Source organism: Melanerpes formicivorus, unplaced genomic scaffold (genome assembly GCF_026170545.1).
Source record: "Melanerpes formicivorus ecotype bairdi unplaced genomic scaffold, bMelFor1.0.p_v2 SCAF_6, whole genome shotgun sequence".
Lineage (NCBI taxonomy): Eukaryota > Metazoa > Chordata > Aves > Piciformes > Picidae > Melanerpes > Melanerpes formicivorus.
Genome location: NW_027142358.1, coordinates 4,919,053 through 4,930,892, shown reverse-complemented (window position 1 = coordinate 4,930,892; position 11,840 = coordinate 4,919,053). Strand labels below are relative to the sequence as shown.

Genomic DNA, 11,840 nt, shown 5'->3' with positions numbered 1-11,840 from the left:
GTCCAGTTCTGGAGCCCCTATTACAAGAGGGATGTGGAGGTGCTGGAAGGTGTCCAGAGAAGGGCCACAAGGATGATCAGAGGGCTGGAGCACCTCTCCTATGAGGACAGACTGAAGGAGTTGGGACTGTTCAGTCTGCAGAAGAGAAGGCTCCGAGGTGACCTCATTGTGGCCTTCCAGTATCTGAAGGGGGCCTACAAAAGGGCTGGGGAAGGACTTCTCAGGATTTCAGGTAGTGATAGGACTAGGGGGAATGGAATGAAGCTGGAGGTGGGGAGATTCAGGCTGGATGTGAGGAGGAGGTTCTTCACCATGAGAGTGGTGAATCCCTGGAATGTGTTGTCCAGGGAGGTGGTCGAGGCCCCGTCCCTGGGGGTGTTTAAGACCAGGCTGGATGAGGCACTGTCCAGCCTGATCTAGTGTGGGGTGTCCCTGCCCATGGCAGGGGGGTTGGAACTAGATGATCCTTGTGGTCCCTTCCAACCCTGAATGAAACTATGAAACTATGAAGCTATGAAACTATGAATGGGGGAAGAGAGAGGGGGAAGAGAGAGGGGAAAGAGAGAGTGAGGAGGCAGCAAGCTACGGGTGTAACGAGCCAAAGGTATAGGAGCTCTTCCCCTATAAATTTCCTTCTTGCAAATGGAACGGCCCAATGGCACATTGGCCGTTCAACTCCTGCCAATCAGTTCAAATGTTTATGTGGCAAGTAACCTACACACCCCTTCTCTCATGGCGTCTGGCACTGGCAGTCGCCTCTCTGAGACGTGAGGCCTGGGGATCGGGTTCAGCTTCCACTCCCCTCCAGGCAGCCTCGACGGCGCCTACCTATTAGGCTCCTCAGCCTCAATCCGGACCCTGTAACAGAGAGGGAGGACAAAGGGGCAGTGGCTCAAAACAGCTTTAGCTGTCTTGTTAATGCCTCATCTGGGACAGCAACCACACAGTATCACAGTATCACAAAAGTTGGAAGAGACCTCGAGGATCATCGAGTCCAACCTGTCACCACAGACCTCATGACTAGACCATGGCACCAAGTGCCACATCCAATCTCCTCTTGAACACCTCCAGGGACGGTGACTCAACCACCTCCCTGGGCAGCACATTCCAATGACTAATGACTCTCTCGGCGAAGAACTTTCTCCTCACCTCAAGCCTAAACTTCCCCTGGCGCAGCTTGAGACGGTGTCCCCTTGTTCTGGTGCTGGTCACCAGCACCAGAACAAGGGGACACCATCTCAAGCTGTGCCAGGGGAGGTTTAGGCTGGGTGTTAGGAAGAAGTTCTTCCCAGAAAGAGTGATTGAAGAAGAGGGAATGTGCTGCCCAGGGAGGTGGTGAAGTCACCATCACTGGAGGTGTTTAAAAAGAGACTGGATGAGGCACTTAGTGCCATGGTTTAGTTGATTAGATGTTGTTGGGTGATAGGCTGGACTTGATGATCTCTTAAGTCTTTTCCAACCTGGTTAATTCTGCATTCTGTGCATCTACTAAGACTCAGCTCTCTGTGGTCTTAAAGAAGCTGCAGGTGGGGATGGGGAAGATTGGCATTTCCTGACCAAAGGCATGGCAGGTGTTTTGCTTGCAAAAGGCCACTCGGATATGAAAGTTCACAAATATTATTAAATGGTCTTTTCTGAGTGCCTGGAGAAGGTGCACAAGCTAATCCTGTCACACTAAGATGATAAAAGCACACCCTGAAGGGATGAATAATTGATGCCCAGCCCTAAATATTAATAGGATACAAGGGGATGAGGACACTTCCCTTAACTTTGCACTTACTGAGCTGCCTGTTTGGATTTGAGTGGAGATATTCTCGCAATCACTCCAAGCTCCTTAAGCCCCCTCCTAGAAGATTGTGGCACTGTGAACTAATGCTACCCTCATCCAAAATTCCTCAGCTCATTTTGTATTCAGACCTCAAGAGGAAGGCAAGGGTGTTTATCAGAAGATGTGCTCCAAAAACAAATGGGAACAAAGGAGACTAACTGAGTCCCCTGCCATCTCAGAAGGGACAACAACATCTGCACAGGAGAGAGGATGAACAGATGGTCGGGACACTGCAAGTGAGGGCTTGCTCCAGCTCTGGGGATGCCCTGCCAGGGCTGCATGACATGGTGATGGGGTGATGGGAAGTATATTGAAGGCTCATGGTAGAATACTTCCAGTCAGCTGATGCTCTGCTTTGGGAATGGATTGGAATGGAATTGAATACAATAGAATAGATACAGAATTAAGCAGGTTGGAAAAGACCTTTGAGATCATTGAGTCCCACCTATCATCCAACACTATCTAATCAACTAAACCATGGCACCAAGTGCCCCATCCAGTCTCTTCCTCCAGTGATGGTGACTCCACCACTTCCCTGGAAGAGATGTTTGCAACATGCTGGCCCCAGATTGGTGTGTGGCAGTCACAGGGACCTGGGTGTGTGTTCACCTGGTTCCTGGCCTATATAAACTGCCCCAGAGACTACTGCAAGCAAGGGCTTACAGCTGAGCATGCACATGGGAGGTTACCTGCCTTCAGGCTCTGCAGGCAAAATGCTCCCATGAGGGCAGGGGCCAGAGCAAGCCACTGGCAGGTGCATGAAAAATGGATGGGATTGGATTATTTTTTTCTTCAAATGCTGTCTGAGCACAGAAATTGCTCTGCAGACAGAGCATCTCAGGAGTGAATGCGCTAAGGATCCTATGCTCCCAGGGGAGCTGGAGATGGGCAGTCCTGAGGAACCAAACCCTACTGCAGTCTTTGCCAGCCCTTAGATCAGTAAAATACAGGAAATTTAAATGAATAAATAGATAAATGCATAAATAAACAAACAAACAAACAAACAAATAAATAATGTTTCTCTCTGAAACTTGACTGAGAGGCTGCTCCCTGCTGGATCTGTAGGCTCCGGTGTGTTTGTGGGCAGGATCACTGTCAGTGTTATATGTACCTACATTCACCCCTGATCAAGGTCTGGGCCGTGAGTGGGGAGACACAGGGTCCTCTCTTCATCAGGCTAATGGCTTGTTAGAGAAGTTTGGACCTTTCTTTTCACATTTCTCTGAGCCCACGTTCTAATCCTTGCTATTGCCTCTCCTACCACTGGCCTGCTTCTTTTGCCTGAGTGGCAAGCAGAAGAGAGTTGATGCCATGGGCTGACCTCTCCATCAGTAGGATTGTTCAGTGTAAATCTCCTTTAGACACTTCTGCCAGTGTCCCTGTTTCTCTGGCCAAGCCCACCACAAAGGGATATGGCTGGAAATCTGCTTGTCTCCCATACAAAGTCCCAGGGTGTATGCAGAGGAACCACCACCCTGCTATCTTTCTGAGGGCTGCCCTTCCTCTCCTCCTGCCCAAGCTGAGCTGTTTTGTCCTGCAGCCTTCCACTTCTCTAAAAGACATCATGTGATGTTTGGATAAGAGAGGACTGATGGTTCCTGTTCTCCATGAGCACCTTCTCCACCAGACAGTGAGGTTTCATCCACCCTTTCTGCTCAGTCCTTTCTTTTTAGGGCAATGTGGTTGAGCTTGGCTTGTCCCAGTTCAAGATACATTAGATGCATCTGAGAATATAACATGCCATGCCAAGCCTGCAGTTGAATTTCTTCCTCCTCTTCAAAAAATCTGTCTCTCAAGGAATGTGATGGTTAAAGTCTTTGTGATTTTGCTAAGAAGTCCTCTCACAAGTTCCTCCTGGAGTGGGAAGGATGAGTGGGAGCTGGGACACAGCAGTGGCACAGTGTGAGTTTGGCTGGTTAGAGGCAGAAGATACAGCCCCTCCTCAACAGTGCATTTAGGAGGGTGAACAACTAGAGAGAAAGAGCAAATGGCACTAAAATGGCCTTGACTATCTTCTGTAAATCAGAAGGTTCCTACTGGTGAGAGCAGCCACACTCTCTGACCACCACCCTAGCCCCACATTTGGAGGGGGATTCACCATCCTTGCAGCTTACAATGGAGCTGGGCAAACTCCTGGAGTACAACATGGAGACAGGGCAGCCAACCAACAGGCCAGATAACCCAGCATCTCCCTTCCAAACACATGCTGTGAGCCCACACTGTCTGTCCAGGCCATATGTGCCAAACCAACACTCCCACTGCCAGCGCAGAGCTGCCATGCAGTCACCAACCCGCTCTTCTTCATGCAGTGGCACAGAGACCCTGAGAGAGCAGGAGGTTTTACGCAGTCAGACAGCACTACAGTCCTATTTCTTTCCCATGCTATTCCGCATCAGACAGACATCACTTCACTGCCTGGTAGAAGCAAACATGTCCGTGGGCATCCACCATATGCCAAATTTAGAACAGTATTTTAACAAGCTGGAAGGAGCAAAACAAACAGCATTTGATCTGCAAGGTCCCTGTTCTTGACAGCATCCCCAGAGGTGGTGGAAAGGCGAGGAGATAGCTCCTTGTTTTAATTGGTACATTAAAATTCTTCCAGGCCACTACACAACTGTTAATAGGCAACTTAATTAATCACTAACCCAGTTCATATTTGTACTCTCCAGAGGCTCTTGTTTCATTTTTTTTCACATGCAAGGCCATGGGGAGTTTTGTCCTAATCATGTAAAACAAGCTGAGGGCAGAGACATGAAGCAACTTATTTAACTCCTGATCTCCAGACATCTCTACCAGATGCCCAGGCCTGCAATATCTTCTCCCAAAAAGAAGATGGAGAACTCTGGAAATGAGGTGTGAAATACTGTAAGTCAGAAAAAAATAAACAGCAACAATCCTTCACACTCTCAGCCAACTTGCACTCACTGAGTACAAAGAGAAGATGGTGTTGGGCACAGACATCAGGAGCCAGCACACAGGCATGTTTCAGGCAGTCTCCTGAATGACTGAGGAGCCTCATTCAGCCTTTCAAGATCATCCTTCAAAATGTGTCTTCCACACACCGCTCAGAGGAGACACATCAAAGCACCTCATGACAGAGAAGCAGTATCAAAGGAAAGAACAACTACCTGAAGGGAGGTTGTAGCCAGCAGGACTCTTCTCTCATGCATCCAGCACCAGAACAAGAGGACACCAGAGCAAGTTTAGGCTCAAGGTGAGGAGAAAGTTCTTCACAGAGAGAGTTGTTGGCCATTGGAATGGGCTGCCCAGGGAGGTGGTGGAGTCACTGTCCCTGGAGGGGACCAAGAGGGGACTGGGCATGGCACTTGGTGCCATGGTTTAGTTGTCACGAGGTCTTGGGAGACAGGTTGGACTTGATGATCTTTGAAGTCTTTTCCAACCTTATTGATTCTATGACTCTAAGCTGTGCCAGGGGAGGTTTGGGCTGGAGGTGAGAAGTTCTTCCCAGAAAGAAAGATCGGCCATTGGAATGTGCTGCCCAGGAAGGTGGTGGAGTCACCATCACTGGAGGTGTTTAGGAAGAGACTGGATGGGGTGCTTGGTGCCATGGTTTAGTTGATTAGATGGTGTTGGATGATAGGTTGGACTTGATGATTTCGAAGGTCTTTTCCAACCTGGTCTGGTCTGGTCTATTCTATTCTATTCTATTCTATTCTATTCTATTCTATTCTATTCTATTCTATTCTATTCTATTCTATTCTATCTCCTAATCTTCAGAGGAGCTTTATTATTTGGCTGTTTCAACAGCCTGGCTCTCACTGTCACTATCTGCTGCAGAAGCAAGCATCGGTGTCCCAGGAGGTATCCCAGCCTCTCACTATTACTGGGCAACTAACTGACTGTGTGCAGCCTGAACACCAGCCTGGTCCCATGGGTTTGCTGAGGAGGTCCTCACCAACAGTACTCTTAGGAGTTTCCTTTTTCTTTCCAAGGCTGGGGTGAAGTAAATCAAAACTTGCTCCACTAGCTGTCATGGAAAGTGATGGGTTTCATAGTCATGTGAACAAGAGTGAGGTTTCCATTAGGGGTGAGTTATGAGCCATTTATGTTAAAAAAACAGCTGGATTTTACTGCTGCCAGGCACACTTCAGGTAGTACCCTCAGACTGAAGGAGTGATTGTGGAGAAGTAAAGCATTCGCTGGGCTCACGGAGGGAAGGGGCATTTGTGGCTAGTGATGAATGAACATGAGTTCTTCTGCTCAAGGAGAAATGGTCTGTTTGCCTCAAAAGCCTTGTAGGCCAACAGGCACGTTGCCAGAGCACATGCCATGGTTTGTGACTGAACGATAAAGCCAGTGTGGATTTTCCGCACTGAAAAATAGGATCTGTCTCCTGCTGTAACATTTTTATTCCCAGGGAAACAAAGAATTTCAGACACAGTAACAGAATAGATGGAGATTTCCAGGACAAGGCTGACAAACAGCTGGCCAAGGGACAGTGAGGGAAGTGCTCTGGTGCCATCAGTCAGGGTGGCCACATAGGCCTTCAGGCCTTTGTAGTTGCTGAAGTCCTGTCCCAAGACCTCTCAACAGTTTCATTGCCCTTCTCTGGACACCCTCCAGCAGCTCAATGTCTCTTCTTATACTGCAGCACTCACTCTCTGAACACAGTACACAAGGTACATCAGTGCTGACCACAGTGGGACAATCGCCCCTCTAATCCTGCTGGAAGTTCTTCACCAAGCGAGTCATTCGTCATAGGAATGTGCTGCCCAGGGAGGTGGTGGAGTCACCGTCCCTGGAGGCGTTCAAGAGGAGATTGGATGTGGCACTTGGTGCCATGGTGTAGTCATGGGGTCTGTGTTGATGGGTTGGACTCAATGATCCTCGAGGTCCTTTCCAACCTAAGTTATACTGTGATACTGTGATACTCCTGATGCAGGCCAGGATGCTGGTGGCCTTCTTGGCCACTTGAGCACACTGCTTACTCGTGTTCAGCCCAGCAAATTGCTTTCCATGTCATGTGCTCCCCCTCACCGAGGTGCTGGAGACAAGAATGGCTTTGGGTCAAGAGGACATAAGGTTCCCTGGCTGTTGTATTTCAACATTTGGTAGACATCTTTTCTCCTCTGCCTTCCCGTGGGAAACACTTGCCTTTGAGTTCGAGGAGAGACCTACCCTCTCTGGATCTTTGCCCAGACATCCAGGACACTGTTCTTGGGAACATCTGTGGTCAGCAGCACAGCTCCCCATGGGTCTAGCAGACTAGGAGATTCATGTGCTTGAACTTCCACCATCACCCTGGAGAACGGCCATGTCCCAGCTGCAGAGGTCTCTCACCCAGCCAGGGGGAGTCTGCAGCATTTGGCTGACGACTCCCCAGTCGTTCAGCCTCACTGCATGCAATTGCTGTTGCTGGGAAACTCATGATTTGGCACCTGCTCAGAGATACCCCACTTGTCATTTGATCCTCTGGCATAGTCAGTACCTACAGAGGCAATAGACACCTGGGGTAGAAATGTTTTCCCTAATCTGTTTCAGTCAATAGCACATAGTCACGAGACACTGCAGACAGGTTGATGTGCAAGTTGGATTTCCCACAGCACAGCTGAGATGAAAGCTGACCAGGTGGTGGCGGGATAGCCTTCAGCTGTTTAAATACCTACCCCTATCTGCACAGACTGGAGTGTGAAAGTGACTTTTTAAAGCACTTTTTTGCACTTTCATCACCACCTTGGGTAACAGCCAGGAAACCAGCAACTTTGTTTCCCTGTCCAGTACTGCTCTGGCTAGGGGATACTGCTTCCCTCCAGAACTCTCAAGGCAAATAATGATTTCATACTATTTAAGAGGGATTAGTATTTCCCTCTCAGAATTTCTTGGGAGGCAAAGAGGGAAGAAAGTTGTGCATATCAATATTTCCATTTGCACATAATATTTCTTTAAAATATCAGGAATTAGAATACAATTAACCAGATTGGAAAAGACCTTTGAGAGCATCGAGTCCAACCCAACACCATCTAATCAACTAAACCATGGCACCAAGCACCCCAACCAGTCTCTTCCTAAACACCACCAGGGATGGTGACTCCACCACCTCCCTGGGCAGCACATTCCAATGGCCACTCTTTCTGTGAAGAACTTCTTCCTGACATCCAGCCTAAAGCCCTGGCACTGCTTGAGACTGTGTCCTCTTGTTGTGCTGTTACCCAATTGCTCCTTTCAGATGTAACAGAACTTCAGTTTTTCAGTGTAAATGCTAGGAATGCCTGCTCCCTTAAGCAAGCATATTTTTACCCCTTCATATACCGCTATTGACAGTGCTTTGATGAGCTTGATTTTCAGACGCCGGCAGAGCAGAGACCAGGGGTGGGAGGAGCTCCTCCCTCTGTGACTTGCAGTAGCTCGTATAACCACCAGGTGTCGCTGTGCACCGCCTGGCAACCCAGAGCACGGCCGAGGCCAGGCTGATTTTGAAGCAAAGTTCCAGAGGTCTTCTTTTGTCCATTGTATGCTTGCCTTGTTTTTTTTTTAACTTGATAATTGCTTTGTGTCCAGGAAGAGCTGTAATTCCCTTATACTGCCCACACATCCTGCACTGCCAAGGGTTAGACAAGTACTCAGTAAGTCATAACAACAGACAAAAGTACTGGCCTGGGCACCCTGCACACATAAACCTCTGCTGAGTGTTACCACATCCCTTGCCCAGTCTTTCACAAAGCACAGGCAGAACTGACTGCTCTTGCCAGGCCTCTCTGTAACATCTGCCCAGAGCCTAGCACAAGGCAGCCCTACACATATTTCTTCACTGTCTGAGCTCAATGCCCACATAAGGGTGGAATTATCTGGTCAAAGCCAACACATCAGCGACTACAAGTAAAGGCAGACAGAGCAAACAGTGGGTTGGAATCTTTTATTCAGTGATCAGTCCTGCTGTGTGGGTAGCATCTTAGCAACTGGAACCCAAGTATGCAAAAATACTGAGTTTTCACAGTGAAAAACCAGACAGTATAAAATATTCCAGTATTGTCTCTTAGAACCATTATTTTAGTAAGACCCCTGATTCAAAGGCAACATGCTGTTTTGTTTCTTTGCTTGCTTTCTATTCTCAACCCCTCCCCCACAAAAAAAGCCCCAACAACTGTTGAGACAGCAGCCCTCCTCACCCCCACATTACCCACACGTGCTACAGGGAGAGGAACATGACATGAAATCCCCTCCTGATTTCCAAAGGTTTATTGAAGAACATTCTCCCAAGTGACATCAAGGGTCAAGAAGACGTGGATTACTGTGACACCAGACCGTTCTGCACACCGCTGTGCTGCTACTGAACTTTGATGAGAGGCTCCGTCTCCCGGATGAGCCACTGCAGAGCTTCGTGCCGGCCTTGCCTCTCCAGTTCTGCTCCAATTACTTCCCTGCACTTGTGATGGTAGCTGTTCACCCAGTTACACTAGAGAAAGGGAAGGGTATGACATTCAGCACAAATGTGGAACAGTCAAGCTGTGTACAGCCAAAGACATTTGTAAGCCCTTGTGCTCCTTGGCATTGTGCCGTTAGGCTGCTATGGGATCCTGTCACAAAGAGACAGATCTCTAACGTATCACAGGATGTTAGGGGCTGGAAGGGACCTCCAAAGATCATCAAGTCCAATCCCCCTGACAGAGCAGAACTATAGAATCTATCATAGGTCACACAGGAACACATCCAGATGGGTCTTGAAAGTCTCCAGAGGAGTCTCCACAACCTCTCTGGGGAGCCTGTTCCAGTGCTCTGTGACCCTCACAGTGAAGAATTTCCTCCTCATGTTGAAGTGGGACCTCCTGTGCTATATTTTATATCCACTGCCCCTTGTTCTTGTGCAACAGAGAAGAACCTGTCCCTTCCCTCTTGACATCCAGCCCTCAGATATTTATAAACATTTATGAAAGCCCCTCTCAGTCTTCTCCAGGCTAAAAAGCCCCAGGTCTATGGAAGTGACTTGTGAATTTGGTGAGAGTAGGGAACTGAAACAGTTTGTCCTAGGTTTTGAGGGGAGGCAAGGTTCATTTCAGTTGATGAGTATTTAAAGTCTCTGCAAATGACTGCCTCTAGGAAGTCAAAAGAGTACATTCTGGTAAACAGCTTTGCACATCTGCAACAGAAAGAATGAAGTCCTGAAACACAAGTTGCCCTACTGATCTGAACAGGTAACCTTTTGGCAGATCTTGGTACTCTTCATACTCCTCTTCAGAAACAGGAAATGCAAATAGGATTATCATCCAGAAAATAGGATGGGTTGAGGCAAACATGGAGTATGGTAGAATAACAAGATGAAACAGGTGTGAGATGTGAACAGAAAGTTTAGAGTGCAAAGGTGTTTGGTGATAGCTGAGGTGCTGAGCAGCTATCATTAATGCCTGCTCAGACTCTGTATGCACATGTGTATGGCTGAATGGGATTGGTCATGAGTAGATACAAACAAAATGGGTCATCAGTGTAAGTTTCTGATGAGACAGCATGATAGTCTCACAGAAGCAAATGAAGGCAGGAGTAGGATAGTAGCAAATATGGTGTCAAGGGAACTACCAAAGCAGCATCATTAGAGAGGTCATCACAGCCTTCATTGTAGAGTAATAAAGACTGGAAGGACCTCTGGAGAGTTTGTCTAATCCACCCAGCCACTCAAATTTTCAGATAAAGTCAGACTGTTCAGGATTGCTCTTTGGATCTATGAAAAGGAACAGGGGCCAGTGGCTTCTGTAAACAGAGTAGCACAGGCTGGTTCTAGCACAAAGCAAGCAATGCAAACCTACTGTTTCACTTACCTCTTTTTGTGTCAGCAAGTTAACATCAATCATCTTTGTCTGGATTGGAACCAGGGTTAAGGGTTCAAAAGTCAGGCTCCCTCTGTTTTTGAAATTGTACTGCATTAGAGAGACAAATGGGATGGTAAATCTCTAGAAACAGCTCTAACTAGATCACCTTCACTCCTTAGTTCCTGTCACCACTACAGAACACCACATGTAACAGGCAGATGAGAGGGCAGCTGCTTACAGGAATATTTTCCTTATAGCTCAAGCAAAGAGTCTCAATATAGACCTCAGTTATTTCTGTCAATGGCTGCTTTTCAAAGGCCATGTCCCAGGTCACAATTGGACTGGACTCCCCTTGAAGACTACATGGTCATTTTCAGTTTGGCATTTCTAAAAGCACAGCCCGGGCAGGTTGGCAATTGTAACACCAAAATCAGTCTGTAGTGCTGCTTCTACTACCACTGAGGACTCTACCAGAGAATGAAATCCTGACCTGAGAAGATCAACCAACTCTACAGCAGCAGCTCCAAGAGGCTGAATTAAAGATGCATCTGGTCTTTGACAGCCAAACAAAAAAATATCTTAAAAGGACTCTCCCATAACCATTTCAACCTACGGAAACTCTGCAGAAGCAGAGCTGTCTTCTGTGCTCCCATCAGCAAGGGAGACTTGGAATTAGTTTTCACCACAGCGGGGTTTTGATGACCAGGAGTCTTGAGTAGGATTCAACTGTCTGTAATATGGTCCCACCTCAGTAAGTTTTACAACCAGTGAGTCATGGAGGAGGGTGCATCTTGAGCAGGTCATTCACCTTGGTTTCAGCAGGGATCACAAGGACAACATTTTCTATTCGGATCCCGAAAGACCCATCTTCATAATACCCAGGCTCTGCAAAAACAGACAGTAATTAACAAAGCCACAGAGCTGCACTGAGCAAATACTTACTCCCTATGGCCAAAATTCCCCTCTGTAGCTTTAGTCCTCTGAAGTCACTAAGCAATCTTGACATCAGGCATCCACAGAGGCACCAGATTTCTGACTTTATTTAATCTGCACAGAAGCCCCCCCGAGCAAGGAGAAACAAGACAGACAGCCCCTGAGCTCAAGAGAGTCTCCTTGCAAGTCAAGAGAAAGTACAGAGTAGATGTGTTCCAAATACCAGAAACCCTGGAAATATTAATGCCTTTATGGAAGGCAGGTGGGTAACCCCCTCCTCCAAAACACTTCTTTTAGAGAGTGCTCCCTTGACTCCC

The 11,840-nt window shown here is 47.6% G+C and overlaps 1 protein-coding gene across 1 annotated transcript in view; it reads right to left on the bottom strand.

Annotated features, from left to right (window-relative positions):
- Positions 1-8,690: 8,690 nt before the first annotated feature.
- Positions 8,691-11,840, bottom strand: part of XPNPEP1 (X-prolyl aminopeptidase 1) — a 34,982-nt gene continuing 31,832 nt past the window's right edge. The window contains exons 19-21 of the mRNA XM_068139409.1: positions 11,399-11,475; positions 10,600-10,698; positions 8,691-9,245 (exon numbers count right to left, since the gene is read on the bottom strand). Of these exons, the coding sequence (XP_067995510.1) occupies positions 9,117-9,245; positions 10,600-10,698; positions 11,399-11,475 (305 nt within the window). The 3' untranslated portion in view covers positions 8,691-9,116. The remainder of the gene's footprint in view (positions 9,246-10,599; positions 10,699-11,398; positions 11,476-11,840) is intronic.